Source organism: Hemiscyllium ocellatum, chromosome 14 (genome assembly GCF_020745735.1).
Source record: "Hemiscyllium ocellatum isolate sHemOce1 chromosome 14, sHemOce1.pat.X.cur, whole genome shotgun sequence".
NCBI classification, from domain to species: Eukaryota; Metazoa; Chordata; class Chondrichthyes; order Orectolobiformes; family Hemiscylliidae; genus Hemiscyllium; species Hemiscyllium ocellatum.
The window spans coordinates 67,871,409-67,895,442 of record NC_083414.1 but is presented as its reverse complement, the minus strand read 5'-3'; the positions used below and the strand labels follow the sequence as shown (position 1 = coordinate 67,895,442).

General features: G+C 41.6%; 1 protein-coding gene across 1 annotated transcript in view; it reads left to right on the top strand.

Annotated features, from left to right (window-relative positions):
- The window catches only part of dock3 (dedicator of cytokinesis 3), a 721,249-nt gene that overhangs the window by 632,841 nt on the left and 64,374 nt on the right, over nucleotides 1-24,034 (top strand). Inside the window, exons 41-43 of the mRNA XM_060835046.1 lie at nucleotides 10,365-10,506; nucleotides 14,704-14,870; nucleotides 17,894-17,980. Of these exons, the coding sequence (XP_060691029.1) occupies nucleotides 10,365-10,506; nucleotides 14,704-14,870; nucleotides 17,894-17,980 (396 nt within the window). The remainder of the gene's footprint in view (nucleotides 1-10,364; nucleotides 10,507-14,703; nucleotides 14,871-17,893; nucleotides 17,981-24,034) is intronic.

Below are 24,034 nucleotides of genomic sequence, written 5' to 3'. Positions count from 1 at the left end.
CTGAAATCCTGCCTCACATCCCTATCCCTCTTTCTACCTATGTCGTTGGTACCTATGTGGACCATGACTTGGGGCTGGTCACCTTCTTCTTTCAGGATCCCAAAGATACGATCTGAGACATCACAGACCCTGGCACCTGGGAGGCAACACACCAACCGTGAGTCTCATTCATTCCCAACAAACCTATCTGACCCTCTATTGAGTCCCCAATGACTAACACTCTCCTCCTTTCCCTCCTTCCCTTCTGTGCAACAGGAACAGGCTCTTGACAGAGACTTGGACCCCACTGCATACCCCTGGTAAGTACCCCAACAATATCCAAAACGGTATGCATGTTTTTCAGGGGAACGACCACAGTGGATCCCTCCACTGACTGTCTTTTCCCCCTTCAAACAGTCACCCAGCTTTCTCATGCCTACGAGTAAATGTTTCCCTGTAGCTCTTATCTATACACCCTCTGCCTCCCAAATGATCTGAAGTTCATCCAGTTCCTGCTCCAGTTCCCTAACGCAGTCTTAGAGGAGCGAGAGTTGGGTGCACTTCCTACAGATGTACTTGGATGGGACACTAATGGTGTCCCTCACGTCAAACACTATGTAGGAGGAACATTCCTCTCCCTGCACTGCCATCCCTGATAGTCCCCTTATCAGAAAGTAAAAAAAGAAGAGAAGCTTGATGTGTCTCTGGTGTTTAAGGTTCGAGGAGATGGTTGGGTGGAAGGCACTACAAAGGTAGGGTCTCTGGTTTAGAAAACACTCACTTATACAGCTGGACAGAAATAAAAAAGTCTCTCCTTTCCCAGAATCCTTTGCTCCCTGATGTCAAATATAAAATGTTTTTCCACTGGATCTCTTTTCTATTTTTCCATGCCTTGACCTCACTCTATATCATCCTCTGTCCCGAACACCACTCTCACCCCTTCTAGTTTTGAGCCTCCATGCACATATATTCTCCTGCTTCCCTTGTGCCAGCAAATTAGACAGAAAAACTGCTGACATTACATGCAACCACACAAAGTCAGCTGCTGCATGCCACCTCTAAACAAACAAACCCAATGACAAGATTTTCATATGCCACTAACTTTAAGGGTGGATGTAATATTTAGAGGTTTTATGCTAATGCGTTCATAGAATACAAACATATTGCTTAGCATGAACCTGTTACAGGCAGAGTGAGCCATTGTGTACCACAAACATGTGACTGACTTTATCTCTTCCATTCACAAATTGACATTTCACAACACACCTGATTTTGTTAATCCACCACATTTCACACTTTTGCATATATCACAATCCTTTCTATAAAATCGTATACCTGCCCTTTCCTCCATGAATAACCATTTTCTCTGTGACCTTGTATGAACTCTCTCCCCTTCCATCACAGGCATCTTCCTAACTCCCTTGTACTTTTGATCATTGCTTTATACAGCTGCAAAATTTCTCCTAATCTCCCAATGTCACTTTCCTCTCTGAGAGTTAGGAATTCCTTGCTTTGCCCTTTTCCTCTAATCCTCTCCATCCTCCTGTTTCCCATGTGTTCAACATCTCACTTTTTCTTTCCACATCAGTATTCCCATTTATCTGACTGTATGTGGGGATTTTTTTTAAAAATGATAGTTTATTCATAAAATATGGGCGGCGTAGTGGCTCAGCGGTTAGCACTGCTGCCTCACAGTGCTAGGGACTCAGGTTCGATTCTAGACTCGGGTGACTGTGTGAAGTTTGCACATTCTCCTTGTGTCTGTGTAGGTTTCCTTTGGGTGCTCTGGTTTCCTCACACATCCAAAGGTATGCAGGTTAAGTGAATTGGCAGTGCTAAATTACCCATAGTGTTCAGGGATGTGTAGGTTAGGTGCATTAGTCAGGGGTAAACATAGGGTAGGGGGAGTGGGTCTGGGTGGGTTACTCTTTGGAGGGCCAGTGTGGACTTGTTGGGCTGAAGGGCCTGTAAGGATTCTATATCCTAAAATGTGCAGAAATACAATACATAACAATTCAGGTTTGACATTAAGTGTAACACAGTTCAATTTCTTTAGATACTATAAATGGCATTCTGAAATGCCTCACTGCATCTCTAATGAAAAGTTATATTTACAACATAAATTCTGTGCCAGATATTTTTGGTGCATACGTGAAGTTCTGCATGGATTACAACCCTCAAGGTAGCATGGCAAGAGAGTATAAAGCTATGACCTTTGTCCATCGAGCTTTTGCAGTGCTGCGCCAAGTTTTATTGTGTTCTTCAGTATATTGTGCTGAAGTCTGCAATGTTTCAGTCCACAACATATAGTTATATGCAGCTCCTTGCACTGGAAGATCAATGATCTTTGAGCAACCCGACAGCGTCTTTTGCCAAATTGCTGGTCTTCTCGCAGCAGCTGATGCTCATTTTGGTATACATCTCTCTGACAACACAAAGTGTACAGGGTCCTGTATTATGGAAATGCTCGTGATAAACCTCAACAAAAACCACTGCATCTCTCCCAGACCTCCTTTACAAAGGCACACCACAGTCATCTTGTACCTTGCAATGGCAATGAAACTTCAGCTGCATGTGAAGTGTCCAACAAGGGGCCCTTCTCCCCACCGGCAAAACTAAGGTTTGCTGATCGCCCCGCTCTCTTTTCTGAATATGAGAAGTTCTGTAGAACTATAAGTTGTAGAGTTGGACAACATTGGGAAAATCAGACCATTGTCTCAAAATGTCTCTTTACATTTTGCTCTTTATGTTTTTGTATCCGCAAGTCTGTCAAAATGCAACTCTCCACATGTCTGCTATTTCATATGTGTGTATCTATATCTGTAAACACATTAGTCATGTTCATTAGTGAACATTATTGGAAGACCATCAAGTCTGTTAGTGAAGGGGGGAGGGGTTGACACAGGGAGATAGTGAGAAAAGAGATCAATCTGAGATTGGTACAGTTGAGAATAGAGGCGAGTCAAAGTCAGGGCAGGCAGGGACAAGATAGGACTAATAAATTAAACTGCATTTATTTCAATGCAAGGGGCTAACAGGGAAGGCAGATGAACTCAGGACATGGTTAGGAACATGGGACTGGGATATCATAGCAATTACAGAAACATGGCTCAGGGATGGGCAGGACTGCGAGTTCCAGGATACAATTGCTACAGGAAGGATAGAAAGGGAGGCAAGAGAGGAGGGGGAGTGGCATTTTTGATAAGGGATAGCATTACAGCTGTGCTGAGGGAGGATATTCCCGGAAATACATCCTGGGAAGTTATTTGGGTGGAACTGAGAAATAATAAAGGGATGATCACCTTATTGGGATTGTATTATAGACCCCCTAATAGTCAGAGGGAAATTGAGAAACAAACTTCTAAGGAGACCTCAGCTATCTGTAATAACAATAGGGTGGTTATAGTGGGGGATTTTAACTTTCCGAACATAGACTGGGATTGCCATAGTGTTAAAGGTTTAGATGGAGAGGAATTTGCTAAATGTGTACAAGACAATTTTCTGATTCAGCATTTGGATGTACCTACTAGAGAAGGTACAAAACCTGACCTACTCTTGTGAAGTAATGCAGGGCAGATGACTGAGGTGTCAGTGGGGGAGCACTTTGGGGCCAGTGACCATAATTCTATTAGATTTAAAATAATGATGGAAAAGGATAGACCAAATCTATAAGTTGAAGTTCTAAATTGGAGAAAGGCCAATTTTGATGGTATTAGGCAAGAACTTTCGAAAGCTGATTGGGGGCAGATGTCTGCAGGTAAAGGAATTGCTGGAAAATGGGAAGCCTTCAGAAATTAGATAACAAGATTGCAGAGAAAGTATATTCCTGTTAGTGTGAATGGAAAGGCTGGTAGGTATAGGGAATGCTGGATGACTAAAGAAATTGAGGGTTTGGTTAAGAAAAAGAAGGAAGCATATGTAAGGTATAGACAGGATAGATCAAGTGAATCCTTAGAAGAGTATAAAGGAAGTAGGAGTATACTTAAGAGGGAAATCAGGAGAGCAAAAAGGTGACATGAGATAGTTTTGGCAAATGGAGTTAAGGAGAATCCAAAGGGTTTTTACAAATACATTAAGGACAAAAGGGTAACTAGGGAGAGAATAGGGCCCCTCAAAGATTAGTAAGGTGGCCTTTGTGTGGAGTCACAGAAAATGGGGGAGATACTAAACGAGTATTTTGCATCAGTATTTACTTGGAGAGGGATATGGAAGATATAGAAAGTAAAGAAATATATGGTGACACCTTGCAAAATGTCCAGATTACAGAGGAGGAAGTGCTGTATGTCTTGAAACGCATAAAGATGGATAAATCCCCAGGACCTGATCAGATGTACCCAGAGCTCTGTGGGAAGCTAGAGAGTGATTGCTGAGATATTTGTATCATCAATAGTCACAGGTGAGGTGCCAGAAGACTGGAAGTTGGCTAATGTCATGCCACTGTTTAAGAAGGGTAGTAAGGACAATCTAGGGAGCTATAGACCAGTGAGCCAGATGCCAGTGGTGGGCAAAGGTGTTGGAGGGAATCCTGAGGGACAGGATATACATATATTTGGAAAGGCAAGGGCTGATTATGGATAGTCACCATGGCTTTGTGCATGGGAAATCATGTATCACAAACTTGATTGAGTTTTTTGAAGAAGTAACATAGAGGATTGATGAAGGCAGAGAGGTAGATGTGATCTATATGGACTTCAGTAAGATGTTCGTCAAGGTTCCCCATGGGAGACTAGTTAGCAAGATTAGATCTCACGGAATAAAGGGAGAACTAGCCATTTGGATATAGAACTGGCTCAAAGGTAGAAGACAGAGGGTGGTGGTGGAGGGTTGTTTTTCAGACTGGAGGTCTGTGACCTCCAGTGCCACAAGGATCAGTGCTGGGTCTTCTGCTTTTTGTCATTTACATAAATGATTTTGATGCACGCATAAAAGGTACAGTTAGTATGTTTGCAGATGACACCAAAATTAGAGGTGTAGTGGACAGCAAAGAAGATTACCTGAGATTGCAACAAGATATTGATCAGATGAGTCAATGAGCCGAAAAGTGGCAGATGGAGTTTAATTCAGCTAAATGTGAGGTGCTGCACTTTGGGAAAGCAAATCTTAGTAGGACTTATGCACTTAATGGTAAGGGCCTAGAGAGTGTTGCTGAACAAAGAGACCTTGGAGTGTAGGTTCATAGCTCCTTGAAAGTGGAGTCGCAGGTAGATAGGATAGTGAAGAAGGTGTTTGGTATGCTTACTTTATTGGTCACAGTATTGAGTACAGGAATTGGGAGGTAATGTTGCGGCTGTACAGGACATTGGTAAGGCCACTGTTGGAATATTGCGTGCAATTCTGGTCTCCTTCCTTTTGGAAAAATGTTGTGAAACTTGAAAGGGTTCAGAAAAGATTTACAAGGATGTTGCCAGAGTTAGAGGTTTTGAGCTATGGGGAGAGGCTGAACAGGCTGGGACTGTTTTCCCTGGAGGGCTGTTTTCCCTGGAGTGTCAGTGGCTGAGGAGTGACCTTATAGAGGTTTACAAAATTATGAGGGGCATGGATAGGATAAATAGGCAGAAGTCTTTTCCCTGGGGTGGGGTAGTCCAGAACTAGAGGGCATAGGTTTAGGCTGAGAGGGGAAAGATATAAAAGAGATCTATGGGGCAACTATTTCACACAGAGGGTGGTATGTGTATGGAATGAGCTGCCAGAGGAAGTGGTGGATGCTGGTACAACTGCAATATTTAAGAAGCATTTGGATGGGTATACAAATTGGAAGGGTTTAGAGGAATATGGGCTGGGTGTGGCAGGTGGGACTAGATTGGGTTGGTATATCTGGTCGGCATGGAAGGGTTGGACCAAAGCATCTATTTCCATGCTGTACATCTCTATGACTCTATAATTCCCCTCCACTACCCTTGTACTGCCTGGTTCTTCTTTATGTATATATCTAAATAAATTTTGGATCAATCTGTTTGAATGTGTTGTGATACACTTCCATGGCTATTACATCCCGATGTGTGACTTGAGTCCAGATCTTCTATCCGAGAAGTAGGACATTGTGCCACAAGACCACATTATACACATGTAAGTACAATTAACTAATCAGTACCCAACATCTTTTTACCTTATTACCTTCGACTGTTAGGTATTTAACATGCAGGCAGATTGATGCTAACATTTATTGCAGTTACTATTGTGTGTGTGTGTGTGTGTGTGTGTGTGTGTGTGTGTAGCCAAGTACACATATATTTCTGTGTTATTAGATTAGATTAGATTACTTACAGTGTGGAAACAGACCCTTCGGCCCAACACCAAGAAGAGCAACTCACCTAACACTACGGGGAATTTAGCATGGCTAATCCACCTAACCTTTTGGGACTGTGGGTGGAAACCGGAGCACCCCGAGGAACATGCAGACATGGGGAGACTCAACACAGACAGTTGTCTGAGGTGGGAATTGAACCCGGGTCTCTGGCGCTGTGAGGCAACAGTGCTAACCACTGAGCCATCGTGCTGCCCAATATTGTTACATCTATGTGTGCTTGTACGTACTGAATATATGAGGAGAAAGTGAGGTCTGCAGATGCTGGAGATCAGAGCTGAAAATGTGTTGCTGGAAAAGCGCAGCAGGTCAGGCAGCATCCAAGGAACAGGAAATTCGACGTTTCGGGCATAAGCCCTTCTTCAGGAACTGAATATACCTCTGTGTCTTTATGTGCTCTTTTATGAGTGTACTGAATGTGTTAAGCATGCTGTGTGCTATGTTTCTGTGTGTATGTGTGCCTATATGTCTTGAACACCTGCTGAACTTGCTTGTGTTTAAGCAAAATGCCAGTCATAGCCCTTGTGGTTAGAATGCCATCCAGTGGTCTATACGGTTTGTACAGTGAAGGCTTGTCAAGACCATAATGGCAGGTATTACTTCAAATAATATTGAACCAAATAACACACTTGGAACTGTGCACAGAATCAGATGGACATGTCCAGATGAAGACATTCAAATTGACTTCCCCAATGAATTCTCAAAAAGTGAATATCACATTATGGGGTGAAATTTAGATTACGTTCTGAAGAAATAATTTTCTGGGCATTCTATGTGAAAGCATGATGGTACATCCTATATTTTGTTTTTTGCAATAATAATAAAAAATTTACAATGGATAGATTTTATGCAGCACACGGAAATATTAGATGTGCTGTTGAGTACTATTTTTATGCTCTCAGCTGTTGTTTTGTTGCTCTTGGAAACATTGCTTTTAGTATTGATGTATTTGTGACACATATAATTTTATTTAACCACAGACACTTAACTATAGAATGTTTTCATAAGATATAAATTCTGAGCACTGTCTCGGTAGCACACTACATTCACAGATTTATATTTCAATGCAAAATCTGAGAAAGGTCCATCCCAGACAGATTTCATCATTGTTTGCATGGTCGGCAAGATTCTTTTGTGACAATCTGGAGAGTCCTGTTCCACATTATTCAGGGGATACACAAACCTTATAATTCAGTGGAGCACTGAATTACAGATATAAGGAATAGAAGTGTGGCATTCTAGATTGTTTGAAGAACTAATCTCAGGCTGGCAATGTTGTTAGAATTTTGGGAGAGTTTAGAGGAGTTTTACTCTGCATCTAACTCTTCAGTACCTGTCCTGGGGGTTTTCAATGGGGACACTAAAGGAAGCTTTACTCGATGTTGAACCCTGTGATGTGTCTGCTGTTGGTTTGATGTGGACACTGTAGAGGGTGTTTTACTCTGTATCTAGTCCATCTAATATATAATTTGGATGTGCTCAGAGTTGTCACTGGATCCCAAAAGTAAAGACAGACATTACTTTTAAAGGGACTCCAAATAGATTTCTCTAGTATATGTTCAATGTGCTCACAAACTGTTGTTATATTTTCAAAATCTGCTATTGTTCTGAATCCCCACTGTTGGAATTCAATTGTCATATTTGGCAGTGGTCCTCAAACTTGTGCTCATTTTTAATAACTTTGCTGTTGGTGTGGGGTTTTTTTCTGCCATACTGTCAGATGTCAAGCCCCTTGGTTTCTGTTGTAGTGTTGGGTGTGTTAACCCTATCCCTCATGATTTATTGGTATTTATCCCTCAGTAATATCTGTAAAATAGATTATCTAGTAATTATCACAATATTGTATTTACAATATTCCTGTGCACATCTTGTTGCTGTAGTTTCCAAAACACAACAGTGACTATACTTAACAAATCCATTGACTATAAAGTCCTCGTTCTGAGTTCCTATGGCCACTGAGAGGGGCCACAGAAATACAAAATCCTTTTCAACCTCATGGCTCACTCCAAACTTCCAGCAGTTGCACTTTATTTTTGATTTATACCCATACATGAAAATACTTAAAATTATTCAGGTAAGGTGATACTGAGCCACATGAGCCCACGTTAAATCCCCAGTTATTGGTGATTATATGACCTCAATTGGGTGGTGAGTGGAGCACGACAGTTGGCTTCAACTCTAATCACCATTCTTTTTTCACCCACCAAGCATACATATAAGGTACAAAGAGAAATCAGATATCAGTTCATAGGAACAGGAGTGGACCTTTCCAGCTCTCAAGTTTGTACCACCATTCAGTTATATCAAAGCTAATCTGTGGCCTAACTCCATGTACCTGTCTTTAACCCATATCCTATAATATCTTTGCTTAACAGAAGGTTATCTATCTCAGAATTAAAATTAACAACTGATCCTGCGTCCATTGCCATTTGTGGAAGAGAGTTCCAAATCTCTACCACAGTTTGTGTTTAGAAATACTTTGTAATATCTCTCCTGAATAGTCTGGTTCTAATTGTCAGACTAAGCCCCCTAGTTCTAGAATCCGCCGTCAGTGAAAATTGTTTATCTTTATTGACCCTGCCTTTTCCTGTTAATATATTTGATCAGATCACCTGTTACCCTTATATATTCTAGAGAAAACAGGCCTAATATGTGTAATCTCTCCTCATAACAACCCCTTATATCCAGGTATTATTCTTGTAAACCTAGGTTGTCCTCCCTCTAAGGCTGATATATCCTTTGTAAGGTGTGATACCCAGGTCTGCTCTCAGTACTCTAAGTGAGGTCTAACCAAGGTTTTGTGTAACTGGAGCATACCCTCAGCATTCTGTGTATTGCAGTCCTCTATTTATAAAGGCAAGCATTCCATGAGCTTGCTTTATTATTTTCTGCACCTATCCATGACATTTTAAAGATCTTTGCACTCCCAAGTCTCTTTGGATATCTGCTGTATTTAACTTCATAACACCTAGAAAGTACCTTTTATCAATCCAAGATGAATAATCTCACAAAGGCACAGAACCTTTCACAGAGAAATAAAGATAAAAGAGGAGGCAAAAGGAAGAAGAAAATTAACTTTGTAGCAGTATTTGAGGAACTTATTCATATACTTCTATTCATCCTAGTTATAAGCGTCTTTCTGGTTAAAACCAGTGCTAATCAAAACACCAGCAAATACAAGCAAGAAATCCATCATCAGCAATGTGTCTAACTCCTTGTCCTGTAATACTGTTTGCTGATATAAAGGAATTCAATTATATATTTTTAATAATTTGATAATTCTATTATTGCCTTTGAAAAATGTGAAGCATGAGATTTTTAAAAATTTGCATTTTTGTATAATTTGCTACAACTTAGTCACAGCAATTACTTCCCCCAAGAAAATTCTAGACTCAGAGCAGAATCTGAACCACTTCAACATGCTGCAGATTGTTCATTGCTTTGGCAATTTAGACTCTTCCACACAATGTTGTACTTTGAATCAAATTTCTTGCTTTTAATTTTAATTATATAGTTTCTTTAAGTTATTCTATTGAAGTCATCTACTTAAATATGTAATCACTGACTTTCATAATGTGACATTCACCTTGCCTTTGGCAGTGACTCCAGCTCTGTATTTGTGCATTAATAAATTGCTGTCAGGCTGTTGCTGAATATTAGTTTTGTTTATATATAAGATGCCATTGGAGTTCAGAGCCACCAGATGTTCACAGCGTGCAACTCCAGCATCACACGGAACTATGCATAGAAGTTCTAACATAACTGCACTGACAGTTTGTACATGTCATGATTTTCATATTGTTTTTATGTCAACAACAACAGTTGAAGTTTGCAGATAGGAGGTGCACTACCTAATATTTAACAGACTTTATCATTTATAAACGAGTATCTGGATTATTTAGCTGTATTGAGCATAGCAACCCAATGCATTGATATTTTTAAAAAATTAATGGACTGTCTGTATATTTTCCTTTCTTGCCATTTTAGATGTTCTTTAGACTGTAAGTTTTTCTTTTCATCCTTTTGCATAATGCTAATCATTTATTTTGTCTGATTCTTCCATTCTTTCTATTGTCATCAGAATAAGGAGTTTGTATGTCGTGGTCATGATTATGAAAGGCTGGAGGCCTTTCAGCAGAGGATGCTGACTGAATTTCCACAAGCTATTGCCATGCAACATCTCAATCAGCCAGATGAAACCATCCTGCAGTCTGATGCACAGTGTATCCTTCAACCTTGAGCTGGTTGTGGCCGTAAAGAACTCATCATCACAACCAGAAGGTCCCAGGTTGTGTTCAGCTCATTGTTCAGCAACAGTATAGAAACACTATGGTTGTCCTCAGCTGCCCTGGGCTAAGAAGAGAAAATTAAATTAGGGTTCCTTGAACTGACCCCTGCCCAACATAAGTCATCAAACTCAGTCATAATGCCCTGTATGGAACATGGCTAGTCAACACTCACTGACTAGTCTCACATACATGAAGCAAGGCCAGTTGGTAAGATCCTCAGGGACTGCAAATACCCATGGAATCAGTAACCAGCAAATTGCACCATTTTGAGGAGATGAAGAGAGAAAATTGGAAATACCAATGTTAAGCTGTTAAGGAGGGAGAGCTTCAGATACGTGGATCATTGGTATACTTTCTGGGGAAGGTGGGAGCTGTACAAGGAGGACTGGTTGCACCTGAATTGGAGGGGTACCAAAATCCTGGATGGGGACCTAGAGCTCTTCGGGAAGGTTTAAGCAAGTTTGGCAGGGGGATAAGAACTGGACCTACAAATCAGAGGATGGGATAGCTGGTGAACAGGCAAATACAGCATGCAAAGAATCTGTGAGAAAGGATAGACAGTTGATAGAGCAAAGTTGCAGACAGTGTGACAGGTTGAAGTGTGTGTATTTTAATGCAAGCGGTATCAGGAATAAGGGCAATGAACTTAGTACATGGATTAGTGCTTGGAGCTACGATGTTGTGACCATTACAGAGACTTTGATATCACAGGGGCAGGAACGGTTGTTGGATCTTCCGGGGTTTAGATGTTTCAAGAGGAAGAGGGAGGAAGGTAAAAGAGGTGTGGGAGTGGCGTTGCTAATCAGGGATAGTATAACAGCTGCAGATAGGGAGGCCATCGAGGAGGGTTTGTCTACTGAGTCATTGTGGGTGGAAGTCAGAAACAAGAAATTAGCTATCATTTTATTTGGAGTTTTCTATAGATCCTCCCAAATAGCAACAGAGACACAGAGGAGCAGATTGGGACGCATATTTTGGAAAAGTGCAGAAGCAACAGGGTTGTTGTCATGGTTGACTTCAACTTCCCTAATATTGATTGGAATCTCCTTAGTGCAAATAGTTTGGATGGAACAGCCTTTGTCAGGTGTGTCCAGGAAGAGGGGAGGCCATAACGCATTTGGTGTTTGGCAACAAACCAGGTCAGGTGTCAGATCTCTCGGTGGGAGAGTATTTCAGTGATCACAACTCCCTGACCTTTACTATACTCATGGAGGGGTATAGGAGCAGACTGTATGGGAAAGTATTTAATTGTGGGAGGGGGCACTACAATACTATTAGGCAGGAACTGTGGAACATAAATTGGGAACAGATATTCTCAGGGAAATGCACAACAGAAATGTGGAGGTTGTTTAGGGAAGACTTGCTGCAAGTGCTAGATAGGTTTGTCCTATGGATGCAAGGGAGGAATGGTAAGATGAAGAATTTTGGATGACAAACAGATATGGAACATTTAATCAAGAGGAAGAAAGAAGCTAATTTATGCTTGAAGAAGCAAGGATCAGACAGGGCAATAGAGGGTTACAAGGTAACCAGGAAGAAACTGAAGAATGGACTTAGGAAGAGCTGGAAGGGGGCATGAGAAAGTCTTAGCAGGTAGGATTAGGGAAAACTCTAAGGTGACCAACATTTATGTGAGGATCAAGAGGATGGCCAGAGTGAGGGTAGGGCTGATCAGGGATAGTGGAGGGAACCTGTGCCTGAAGTTGGAGGAGGTAGAGGAGGTCCTTAATGAATACTTTGCTTCAGTCTTCACTAGTGAGAGGGACCTTCTTGTTTGTGAGGACAGTATGAAACAGGCTGATATGCTCAAACGGGTTGTTGTTAAGAAGGAGGATGTGCTGGAAATTTTGAAAAACACATAAGGATAGATAAGTCCCCTGGGCCAGAGTTACTACAGGAAGTGAGAAGAGATTGTTGCACCTTTGGCGATGATCTTTACATCCTCACTGACCACTAGAGTACACCAGATGATTATTCCCTTGTTATTCCCATGTTCAAGAAAGGTAATAGGTATAACCCTGGGAATTACACACCAATCAGTCTTATGTCAGTAGTGGGCAAATTATTGGAGAGGATTCTGAGAGATAAGATTTATGATTATTTGGAAAAGCATAGCTTGATTAGAGATAGTCAGCATGGCTTTGAGAAGGACAGGTCATGCCTCGGAAGACGTATTGAATTCTTTGAGGATATGACAAAACACATTGATGAAGGTAGAACAGTGGATGTGGATTTTAGCAAGGTGTTTGATAAGGTTCCCCACAGTAGGCTCATTCAGAAAGTAAGGACGCATGGGATACAGGGAAACTTGTGTGTCTGGATACAGAATTGGCTAGCCTGTAGAAGACAGAGGGTAGTAGTTGATGGAAAATATTCAACCTGGAGCCTGGTGACCAGTGACATGGATCTATTATGGAACCTTTGCTCTTTGTGATTTTTATAAATTCCTCGGATGAGGAAGTGGAAAGGGGCTTAATAGGTTTGCCGATGACACAAAGTTTGGTGAAGTTGTGTTAGTGTGGAGCCCTGTTGTAGGTTGCAACGGGACACTGACAGGCTGCAGAACTGGGCTGAGAAGTGGCAGAAGGAGTTTAATGTGGAAAAGTCACTCATTTTGGAAGGTTAACTTTGACTGCAGAATACAAGTGTGGAGAAACGTCCATCGATCCCTCAAAGTTGCCGCCAAGTTGATAGGGTTGTTAAGAAAGCGTATGTGTGTTGGCTTTCATTAGCAGGGGGATTGAGTTTAAGAGCCACGAGGTTATGCTACATTCTATAAAGCCCTGGTTAGACCACATTTAAAATATTTTGTTCAATTCTGGTCATTTCATTATAGGAAGGATGTGGAAGATTTAGAGAGGATGCAGAGGAGGTTTACCAGGATGCTGCCTGGACTGGAGGCATGTCTTATGAACAAAGGTTGAGGGAGCTAGTACTTTTCTCATTGGAGCGAAGAAGGATTAAAGGTAACTTGGTAGAGGTGTACAAGATGATGAGAGGCATAGAGTGAATAAAATTTGTGAGAAGATTTGTAGCTCGTTGTTGTGGTTCTGTTCGCCGAGCTGGAACTTGCGAAACGCTTCTGCGATGCCGGAGGAAAGATCATAGAAGCGCTTCACAGGAGGCTCCCAAGCACTGAGGATGTCACCTAGACAGGGGACGAAACATCTGCAACACAAATTCCCAGCTCGGCGAACAGAACCACACATTGAGTGAATAGGCAAAAATGGCTATCACGACGGGGCAAAATTTTAAGGTGATTGGAGGAAGGTTTAGGGGAGATACCAGAGGTAGTTTCTTTACACAGAGAGTAGTGGGTGAGTGAAATGCACTGCCAGCAGTGGTAATAGAGCCAGATACATTAAGGACATTTAAGCGACTCTTGGTTAGGCACATGGATGATCATAAAATGTAGGGTGTGTAGGTTAGTTTGATCCTAGGGTAGGATAAAAGGTTGGCACAACATCAAGGAGAAAAGGGCAAGTACTGTGCTGTACTATTTGATGTTCTATGTAAGCAATAAAAATGGAAAATGCAGGAAATATTCAGCAAGTCAAGTGGCATTTGTGGATAGAGAAACTTTTCATCAGAACAATCTGCCAGATCTGCTGAATATTTCTAGCATTTTTCATTTTTATTTCAGATTTCTAGCATCTACAATATGTTGTTTCTTTGTAACCGAATGAATATCTGAATGAATTTAGGGATGGTGACGGCATTGTAGTAAGGTACCTGAGTTGTAACCCAGATACGCAGGCTGATAGTCTGAGGACATTGGTTCGAATCCCACAAATTTGAATTTAATAAAAGTCTGGAATAAAAAGCTGATCTAATGGTAACCATTGTCGATTATCATAAAAACGCATCTGGATCTCTTCCATTTTTACCTGGTCTGGCCTCCATGTTACTCCATAGCAATGTTGTTGACTCTTAATGAGGGACAGATAATAAATTCTGGCCTAATCAGTGATACCCACACCCCATCAACAAATTTTTAAAAAAAACTAATGCTGCCTGTCTATTAACTAGAGGATACAGTGATGATTGTAATTACCAGTGTAGACCTTGTCCATGAAAGCTGATGAAGAAGAGTAGATTTTGCTGTGTTATAATCTTTGACCTCTTGGTTAGATTTGCAAATTTATGCCGTTAGCCCAATTCCAGAGAATGTGGAAGTTCTTCAGATGGAGAGAGTTCCAGACCGGATCAAGAGCTTCTATCGCGTAAACAATATCAGCCGCTTTCGATATGACCGACCTTTTCATAAAGGTTCAAAGGACAAGGAAAATGAGTTCAAGGTGAGTGTGCACCCTCTCCCACTCTTCATGAGGAGTGGAAGGAAAAACAACATAACTGGATTACTGTCTGCTACAGGAAACTGATATTTGTAGTTTACAATATAGTGCTTTACAGGAAGCAGTAAGGATGTGTATTGCTGAAGTCCATACTATGGATGTAGCCAACAATGAAATATGCTACTGTAAGTCTTAGTAGGTGTTGGCGAAACTGCAAAATTGGAAAATATGAAACAAAAGTAGAAAATGTGTTCAATCCCTGAAGATTTGCACAAAGGGAAAAGAAAGTATAAGTAAGTAAAACTTGGAAATGAACATACTGGACCTCCTGGGAGCTCAACTTTGAAGTGTACAAGACGAACTAGACTAGTACATCTCATTTTCATATCCTACCGGTTTTTCCTTCTGGAGGAGGGAGTAATAGAGTTGTGAGTGAAATCCCATGGAGGTGCTGGGAGATCAAGAGCTGTTTTGGGGAACACCTTCTGTATCCTATTCCATTTGGGCACTTTACAAGCCAATAATGGGCCTTCCATGGAATTGAGGACACTAAATGTGGAAATCACGCTGACTGAGTTATTGGCCAATCAGATAGCAATACCTCTCTTGAAAGACAGCATCACCAGAGAGATAGTTTGGCTACCAACAGTTTGAGACCTACCAAAGGTCTCACGTCATCACTAGATTCTCGACAAGATAATGGGATGAGAGCTGGGCAAGGGGCTATCAGTGGCCCACCCCATTCGATCATCAGTTCCTTCAGTCAGATGCCTTTGAACAAGGGGCTACCACTGGGCAAGTAAGCACATAGAGATTTGATGGTTGTGCTTGATGCATGGTGAGTCCACTGCCACCTGCTGCATTAATACCTACAACTGGGCATTAATACCTAGCAACTGCAGAAAGAGGTCCTTTAATGGGCTGGATCTCCGGTGAGCAGTCAGGACCACAGACTTAATCAGGAGGAGATGGGAAGATAGTGTAGCTCCCACATCCCCTCTGATTAAATGCTCGCCAAGAGTCTCACCACAGGGAGGACACAAAATTCTATACACTGTTCCAGGTGGATGACCTTTCCTCAGAACTGGAAATTGTTGGAGATAAACTGTTTTTAAACAAATTCAGAGCCAAAAAGGAAATAGAAGTGGTAAGTATAAGAATCCTCAGAAATCTTCACTTTGAATTTTCTTGCAAAATAGTGAAGATTAACATAAATACAATGAATGTCTGTTCATCTTTCATGTTTTTGGTCTTTGGATCTAATGCTGAAGTATAATCTTAATCCTGTTTGAGATCTGCTGTGGGTAGAAATGACTAATATGTGGCATTAAGGGGAAACATTATCTGGTCCTTCACTAATCAAGTGTTTTTGAGCTCAAAAGATTTGAAAGGAACCAATTAAATCCGAAGAAGGTAAATTTTAATTTTAGGATTTTGAGAGGTGATGTTATAGAGATTTATTAGATCATGACGAGCATAGATAAAGTGAATGACAGGGTCTTTTCTCTAGGGTGGGGGAGTTCAAAACTAGGGGGCATATTTTTAAGGTGAGAGGAGAGATTTAAAAGGGACCTGAGGAGCAAATTTTTAACACAGACTGTGGTTCATACGTGAAATAAACTGCCAGAGGAAGTAGTAGACGCAAATAAAGTTATAACATTAAAAGACAGGCACATTAATAGGAAAGGTTTAGAGGGATGCGGGCCAACCGCAGAAAAGTGGGACTAGTTTAATTTGGGAACCTTGGTCAGCATGGACGAGTTGGACTGAATGGTCTGTTTCCATGCTGTATGACTCTGTGACCCCATTTCATTGGAGGAAATTCAGACAAGGTTCTTAGGATGATCCTTAGTATGGCAGGATTGTCTTAAATGCAGAGACTAAACAAATTAGGGACCCTATTCACCGGAGTTTAGAAGAATGAGTAGTGATCTTATTGAAACATGTAGGATTCTTAAGAGGCTTGATAGAGTAAATATTGAGAAGATGTTTCCCCTCATGGGAGAATCTGGGAACAGAAGATATAATCTCAGAATAAAAAGGCATCAGTTCAAGATTGAGGAGGAAATTCTTCTCCCAGAGGTTTGAGAGTCTTTGGAACTCCTTACCATAGAGAGCTATGTGGACAGAGTCTTTGTGTATATTAAAGAGTGGGATAGATTCTTGATCAGAAGGGGAATCAATGGTTACAAGGAAAAGGCAGGAAAGTGAATGTGAGGAATGTTGAATTAGCCATGATTATAGTAAATGGCAGATCAGGCTTAAGGGACTAAATAGCCTCCACCTGTTCCTATTTCTTCTGATTTAATGAAAGGAATGCTGGCATGAGAGGCAGTCCAGAGAAGGTTCATTAGACTGATGCCAGGTATAGAGGGACTATCTATTGAGGAACAGTTTTGAAGAATGAGAGACAATCTTGTTGAAACATATAAGATTCTGAGAGAGTTTGACAGGATAGGTTATTTCCTCTTGTGAAGAGTGTAAGATCAGAAAGCTTAATTTCAGAGTAAGGTGTCCATTTAAGACAGACATGAAAAAGTTTTTTTTCTTTCAGAGGTTAGTGAATCTGTAGAATTCTTTACTGCAGAGAACTGTAGAGGTTCAGTTGATAAGCATACTCAGTGATGAGGTAGATAGATTTCTGGTCAATAAGGGAATCAAGGGCTATGGGGATAATAGAGGAAAGTGAAGTTGAAGATTTTCGATCAGCCATCATCTCATTGAATGGCAGAGCTGAGTCTCTGAACCGAATAGCCTAATTCTGCTCCTACAACTTATAGTGGAATAGGTTTCAGAATTATTTGCTCCCATCAATAAGTTAGATTAACATTGTCCCTCGAAGTTGTTGAAAGTATCAAGTACTGTAAGTGTATATGAGACATTCTGTAATCTGTGTGTATAGATGAGAAAGTTACTGGGCCTGCCACATACTGAGGTGACGCAACATGCTAGGACACAAAGAATTAGGTTTTGGGTAAAAGTTTATCTCGGTAATGAGTATTTTATCATCATCTATCCTACTGTAGAGTCTTTGGATTGAACGCACTACCCTGACTCTTACACACAGTTTGCCTGGAATCTCCCGATGGTTTGAAGTGGAGAAGAGAGAGGTGGTAAGTTCCTACTTTTTGCTTCTGTGTTGTTATTCCAGAGAGGCAGGAATAAGTTACAAGAGCAGTCCATCTTCATGAGGCTTTTGAACCACAGATATCCTCTCCATTTGAATTTGTAATTTCCATTTTTGGGTCTTTCAAACCCAGCCCTGGCAGAAAATGCTTTAAAGGCCCATTGCACCAGATCCTGATGATACGAAGAAGAATCGAAGGCTAAGATTAGGTAATTTCACAAGAAGCCATGAGGATGTCAAGGTGGGATTGTAAAAGCAAAAGCTTACAGGGAATACTGAAGGATTCTATGAGGATAAGTTGAAGAATTTGCAATTTGAAGTCATAGGAAAGATTGAGGGAATAAGTTAAATCTTACTGACTTGATAGGATCTTACGGGATCAAGTTTTGATCTACTCAATTTCCATTGATTTTGACCAGCTAGGCTCTATTTGTTTGCCACTGAGTTGATTTGGTTAAAATGAATCACCCTCAAATTAGCACAGGTGACATTGGGTAGAATTTAATGCTTCCCAAGGTGACAAGTTGGGAAGCAGAGTGTCTGTGAAAATGGGTGGAAAGTTCGAGTGTGAAAACACTGTTGACTTCCCAATTCCTTATTTATCTGGTGTGAAAAAAATTTGAGGACAGCCTTCCTGCCCAGAAGCCAACAGAGGTGTTCAAGTGGCCGTTTAAAACAGAGAACCTAGTAAAGTGTATGATCACAATAGACAATAGGTGCAGGAGTAGGCCATTCTGCCCTTCAAGCCTGCACCACCATTCAATATGATCATGGCTGATCATCCTTAATCAATATCCTGTTCCTGCCTTACCTCCATAACCTTTGATTCCATTATATTTGAGAGCTCTATCCAACTCTTTCTTAAATGAATCCAGAGACCGGGCCTCCACTGCCCTCTGGGGCAGAGCATTCCACACAGCCACCACTGCCTGGGTGAAGAAGTTTCTCCTTCTCTCTGTCCTAAATGGTCTACCCCGTATTTTTAAGCTGTGTCCTCTAGTTCGGCAATCACCCATCAGCGGAAACATGTTTCCTGCCTCCAGAGTGTCCAATCCTTTAATAATCTTATATGACTCAATCAGATCCCTGCTCAGTCTTCTAAACTCAAGGCTATACTAGCCCAGTCGCTCCAGTCTTTCAGCATAAGGTAGTCCCGCCATTCCAAGAATTGACCTCATGAACCTACGCTGCACTCCCTCAATAGCTAGAATGTCTTTCCTCAAATTTGGAGACCAGAACTGCACACAAATCGGAAAGATGTTGTGAAACTTGAAAGGGTTCAGAAAAGATTTACGAGGATGTTGCCAGGGTTGGAGGATTTTGAACTATAGGGAGAGGCTGAACAGGCTGGGGCCGTTTCCCTGGAGCGTCGGAGGCTGAGGGGTGACCTTTATAGAGGCTTACAAAATTGAGGGGCATGGATAGGGTAAGTAGGCAAAGCCTTTTCCCTGGTGTCGGGGAGTCCAGACCCAGAGGGCATAGGTTTAGGGTGAGAGGGGAAAGATATAAGAGACCTACGGGGCAACTTTTTCACACAGAGAGTTGTACGAGTATGGAATGAGCTGCCAGAGGTTGGTGGAGGCTGGCAGGTGGGACTAGATTGGTTTGGGATATCTGGTCGGCATGGATGGGTTGGACCGAAGGGTCTGTTTCTATGCTGTACATCTGACTCTGACTCTGACTCTGACTCTGACAATACTCCAGGTGTGGTCTCACCAGGGCCCTGTACAGCTGCAAAAGAACCTCTTTGCTTCTATACTCAATCCCTCTTGTTATGAAGGCCAGCATGCTATTAGCCTTCTTCACTACCTGCTGTACCTGCATGCTTATCTTCATTGACTGGTGTACAAGAACACCCAGATCTCTTTGTACTGCCCCTTTACCTAAACTGATTCCATTTAGGTAGTAATCTGCCTTCCTGTTCTTGCTACCAAAGTGGATAACCATACATTTATCCACATTAAACTGCATCTGCCATGCATCTGGCCACTCACCTAACCTGTCCAGGTCACCCTGTAATCTCCTAACATCCTCCTCACATTTCACCCTCCCACCCAGCTTAGTATCATCAGCAAATTTGCTAATGTTATTACTAATACCATCTTCTATGTCATTAATATATATTGTAAAAAGCTGCGGTCCCAGCACTGATCCCTGCGGTACCCCACTGGTCACTGCCTGCCATTCTGAAATAGAGCTGTTTATCACTACTCTTTGTTTCCTGTCAGCCAACCAACTTTCAATCCAAGTTAATACTTTGCCCCCTGTACCATACGCCCTAATTTTGCTCACTAACCTCCTATGTGGGACTTTGTCAAAAGCTTTCTGAAGGTCCAGGTACACTATATCTACTGGATCTCCCTCGTCCATCTTCAGAGTTACATCCTCAGAAAATTCAAGAAGGTTTGTCAAGCATGATTTCCCCTTCATAAATCCATGCTGACTCTGACCTATTCTGTTACTACTATCCAGATGTGTCGTAATTTCATCCTTTATAGTAGCATCTTTCCCACATTGAGGTCAGACTAAATGGTCAATGATTTCATGCTTTCTCTCTCCTACCTTTCTTAAAAAAGTGGTACAACATTAGCCACCCTCCAATCCGCAGGAACTGATCCTGAATCTATCAAACTCTGGAAAATAATCACCACGCATCCATGATTTCTCGAGCCACCTCCTTCAGTACCCTGGGATGTAGACCCTCAGGCCCCAGGGACTTATCAACCTTCAGACCTAACAGTCTCTCCAACACCAATTCCTGGCAAATTAAATTCCCTTAAGTTCAGGTCCTTCAGCCACTGTTACCTCAGGGAGATTGCTTGTGTCTTCCCCATAATATATTCCCCTGTTTCTGTCTTCAAGGGCCCAATTTTAGTCTTAACCATTTTTTTGCCTTTCACATACCTAAAAAAGCTTTTACTATCCTCCTTTATATTTTTGGCCAGTTTACCTTTGTACCTCATTTTTTCTCTGCGTATTTCCTTCTTAGTAGTCCTCTGTTGTTCTTTAAAAGCTTCCCAGTCCTCCGTTTTCCCACTTATCTTTGCTATGTTATACTTTTTCTCTTTTAACTTTATATGTTTCTTAACTTCCCTCATCAGCCACAGCCACCCATGCCTCCTCCTAGGCTCTTTCTTCCTTTTTGGAATGAACTGATCCTGCATCTTCTGCATTATACACAGAAATATCTGCCATTGCTCCTGTACTGTCATCGCTGCTAAGGTATTGGAACTTTGGCCAGCTCCTCCCTCATAGCTCCATAGTTCCCTTTATTACAACAGAAATATTGTCACTTCCAATTGTACCCTCTCCTTCTCAAATTGCAGATTGAAGCTTACTATATTATGGTCACTACTTCCCAATGGCTCCTTCACTTCAAGGTCCCTGACCAATTCTGGTTCGTTGCACAATACCAGATCCAGAATTGCCTTCTCCCTGGTAGGCTCCAGCACCAGCTATTCTAAAAATCCATCTCTGAGGCACTCCAAAAAGTCTCTCTCTTGAGGTCCAATACCATCCTGATTCTCCCAGTCTACCTGCATGTTGAAATCCCCCATAACAACTGTAGTAACATCTTTGCGACAGGCCAATTTCAGCTCCTGATTCAACTTACATCCTACATCCAGACTACTGTTTGGAGGCCTGTAGATAACTCCCAAGAGGGTCTTTTTACCCTTAGAACTTCTCAGCTCTATCCAACTGACTCTACATCCCCTGATTTTAGGTCCCCCCGCACCAGGGACTGAATATCATCCCTTACCAATATGGCCACCCCACCCCCTCTGCCTGTCAGTCTATCCTTACAATAGCACGTGTAGCTTTGAATATTAATTTCCCAGGCCCTGTCCATTTGAAGCCACGTCTCAGTTATCCACACAATATCGTATTTGCCAATTTCCAAAAGAGCCTCAAGCTCATCCATCTTATTTCTAATGCTTTGTGCATTCATGTATAGTATTTTTAATTTGTTACTGCCCTCACCCTTCCCACAACTCCTGTTTCACTCAACCTTACAGCATGATCCCTTTTTGAGTTTTCTGCTTCATTGACACAGTTATCTTTCTTGACTTCCCTTGTTCTAACTTTCCCTTCAATTTCCTTCCTAAATATCCACCCCCCCCCCCCCCCCCCCCGCTACCTAGTTTATATGTAGCTGTGTTGCAGTAGCAAACCTGCCTGCCAGAATGCTGGTCCCTAACCTACTAAGGTACAAACCGTCTCTCTTGTATAATTTATGCTTACCATAAACATACCCCAGTGATCCAAGAATTTAAATCCTTGCTTCCTGCACCAGTTCCCCAGCCACATGTTCAAGTCCATTATCTCCTTGTTTCTGGCCTCACCAGCCCGAGGAACTGGAAGCAAATCTCTGTCTTTCCTTTCCTGAGACTTGTTCGGGAAAGTCTGAACCTGCATCCTTGTGATGTACTATTCATTGTGAACATGCTACCCAGAGTGTATTGATATCAAAATCTAGTAAAGTTAGCTTATCAAAGTCTGGGTCAAGTTGAGGCACTTTAGTTGGCCACAGCATCTCTGGGATATGTGAAGGAACGCTTTCATCAGGGTTCCAATCAATTGTCTGTGCCTCTGCTAGAAATGTGCATCTTACACATACCAATTGAGGTCATGAGCAATTCATCTGTGATGTCTTCAAAGACATCATATGTCTTTGAAGGAAGGTCACAAAATTTCAGTATGTATTCACTTGGTTAATTGCAATCACTACAGTGGGATGAGTTGGGCTAAGGACATTAAAATGGATTTCACTTGGTGACTCAGACGCTACAAAACATGATCAGAATTTTATGCTCTCACTGGTGGCGAGCCTGGGGTAGGAAGAGCATCCAGTTAGGTGGAGTGATATCACATCTGAATCCTGATGTTTTCCGGCCTCTGCCAGAATTACTTTTTGCGCAAGAAGGCCCATAACCAATCTTTCACTTGGCCACCAATTGAGTCCCCTTTGTAGTGAATCACACACCATTTAGAGATTTTATCTAACTGCTGCTGGGATTAACACAGTTCCAGGTGGGCCAGTTGCCATGTAACTTCCACATGATGTCAAATTGTACGGACTGCTTATCATCTTGGGGGTAAAGGGGTAGTAATGGCAGGATCGTTTCATCAAAGATAATCATTGCCTGGCTGAGATACTTGACATTGGGAGGAGGGGGTTGATGAATACCAAGCCTTTAACACTTAGTTTAATTTAACACTTAATTCAGTTGTGGTGTGGTTACTTCATCGTCCTAGTACTCTGGGGGATGGTTTTCCACCTTAGTGATGGTGTTGAGCAGCTGCCTCACTAAGATTGGCCAGCAGCTGTCTCTAGACAGGATGGTCTTGAGAAGTGTAGGAAGGCTGCTTTGGAATCCTGCAACTGAGAGTTCTGCATTTTGCAAGATATAATTGTTCTTTAGTAAAGCCTTTGACAAAGTTCAGCATGGTAGACTAGTTAGTAAAGTTAGATCACATGGAACTCGGAGAGCTTGCCAAATGAATACAGAATTAGCTTGACAGTAGGAAACAGAGGGTGATGGTAGAGGGTTGTTCTTCAGACTGGAGGCCTGTGACCAGCAGTGTTCCGCAGGAATCAGTACTGAGTCCACTTTTGCTTGTCATTTACATAAATAATTTGGATGAGAATATAGTAAGCATTGTTAGTTTTGCAGATGACTCCAAATTGATGATATAGTGGACAGTGAAGATTATCTAAAATTACAATTGGATTGATTGGGCCAGTGAGCCAAGGAGTGGCAAATTGAGTTTCATTTTGATAAACTCAAAATATTTCATTTGGTAAGGTGAACAAGGGCAGGACCTACACTGTAAATGGTACAGCCCTGGAAGGTGTTGTCGAACTGAAACCTGAGGGTTCAGGTACATATTTCTTTGAAAGTTATGTCACAGGTAGACAGGGTGGTAAAGAAGGCATTTGGCATGCTTGCCTTCATTACTCAGACCATTGAATGTAGGAGTTGGTCATCATGTGGCAGTTGTCAGGACTTTGGTAAGGCAACAATTTGAGTCCTATATA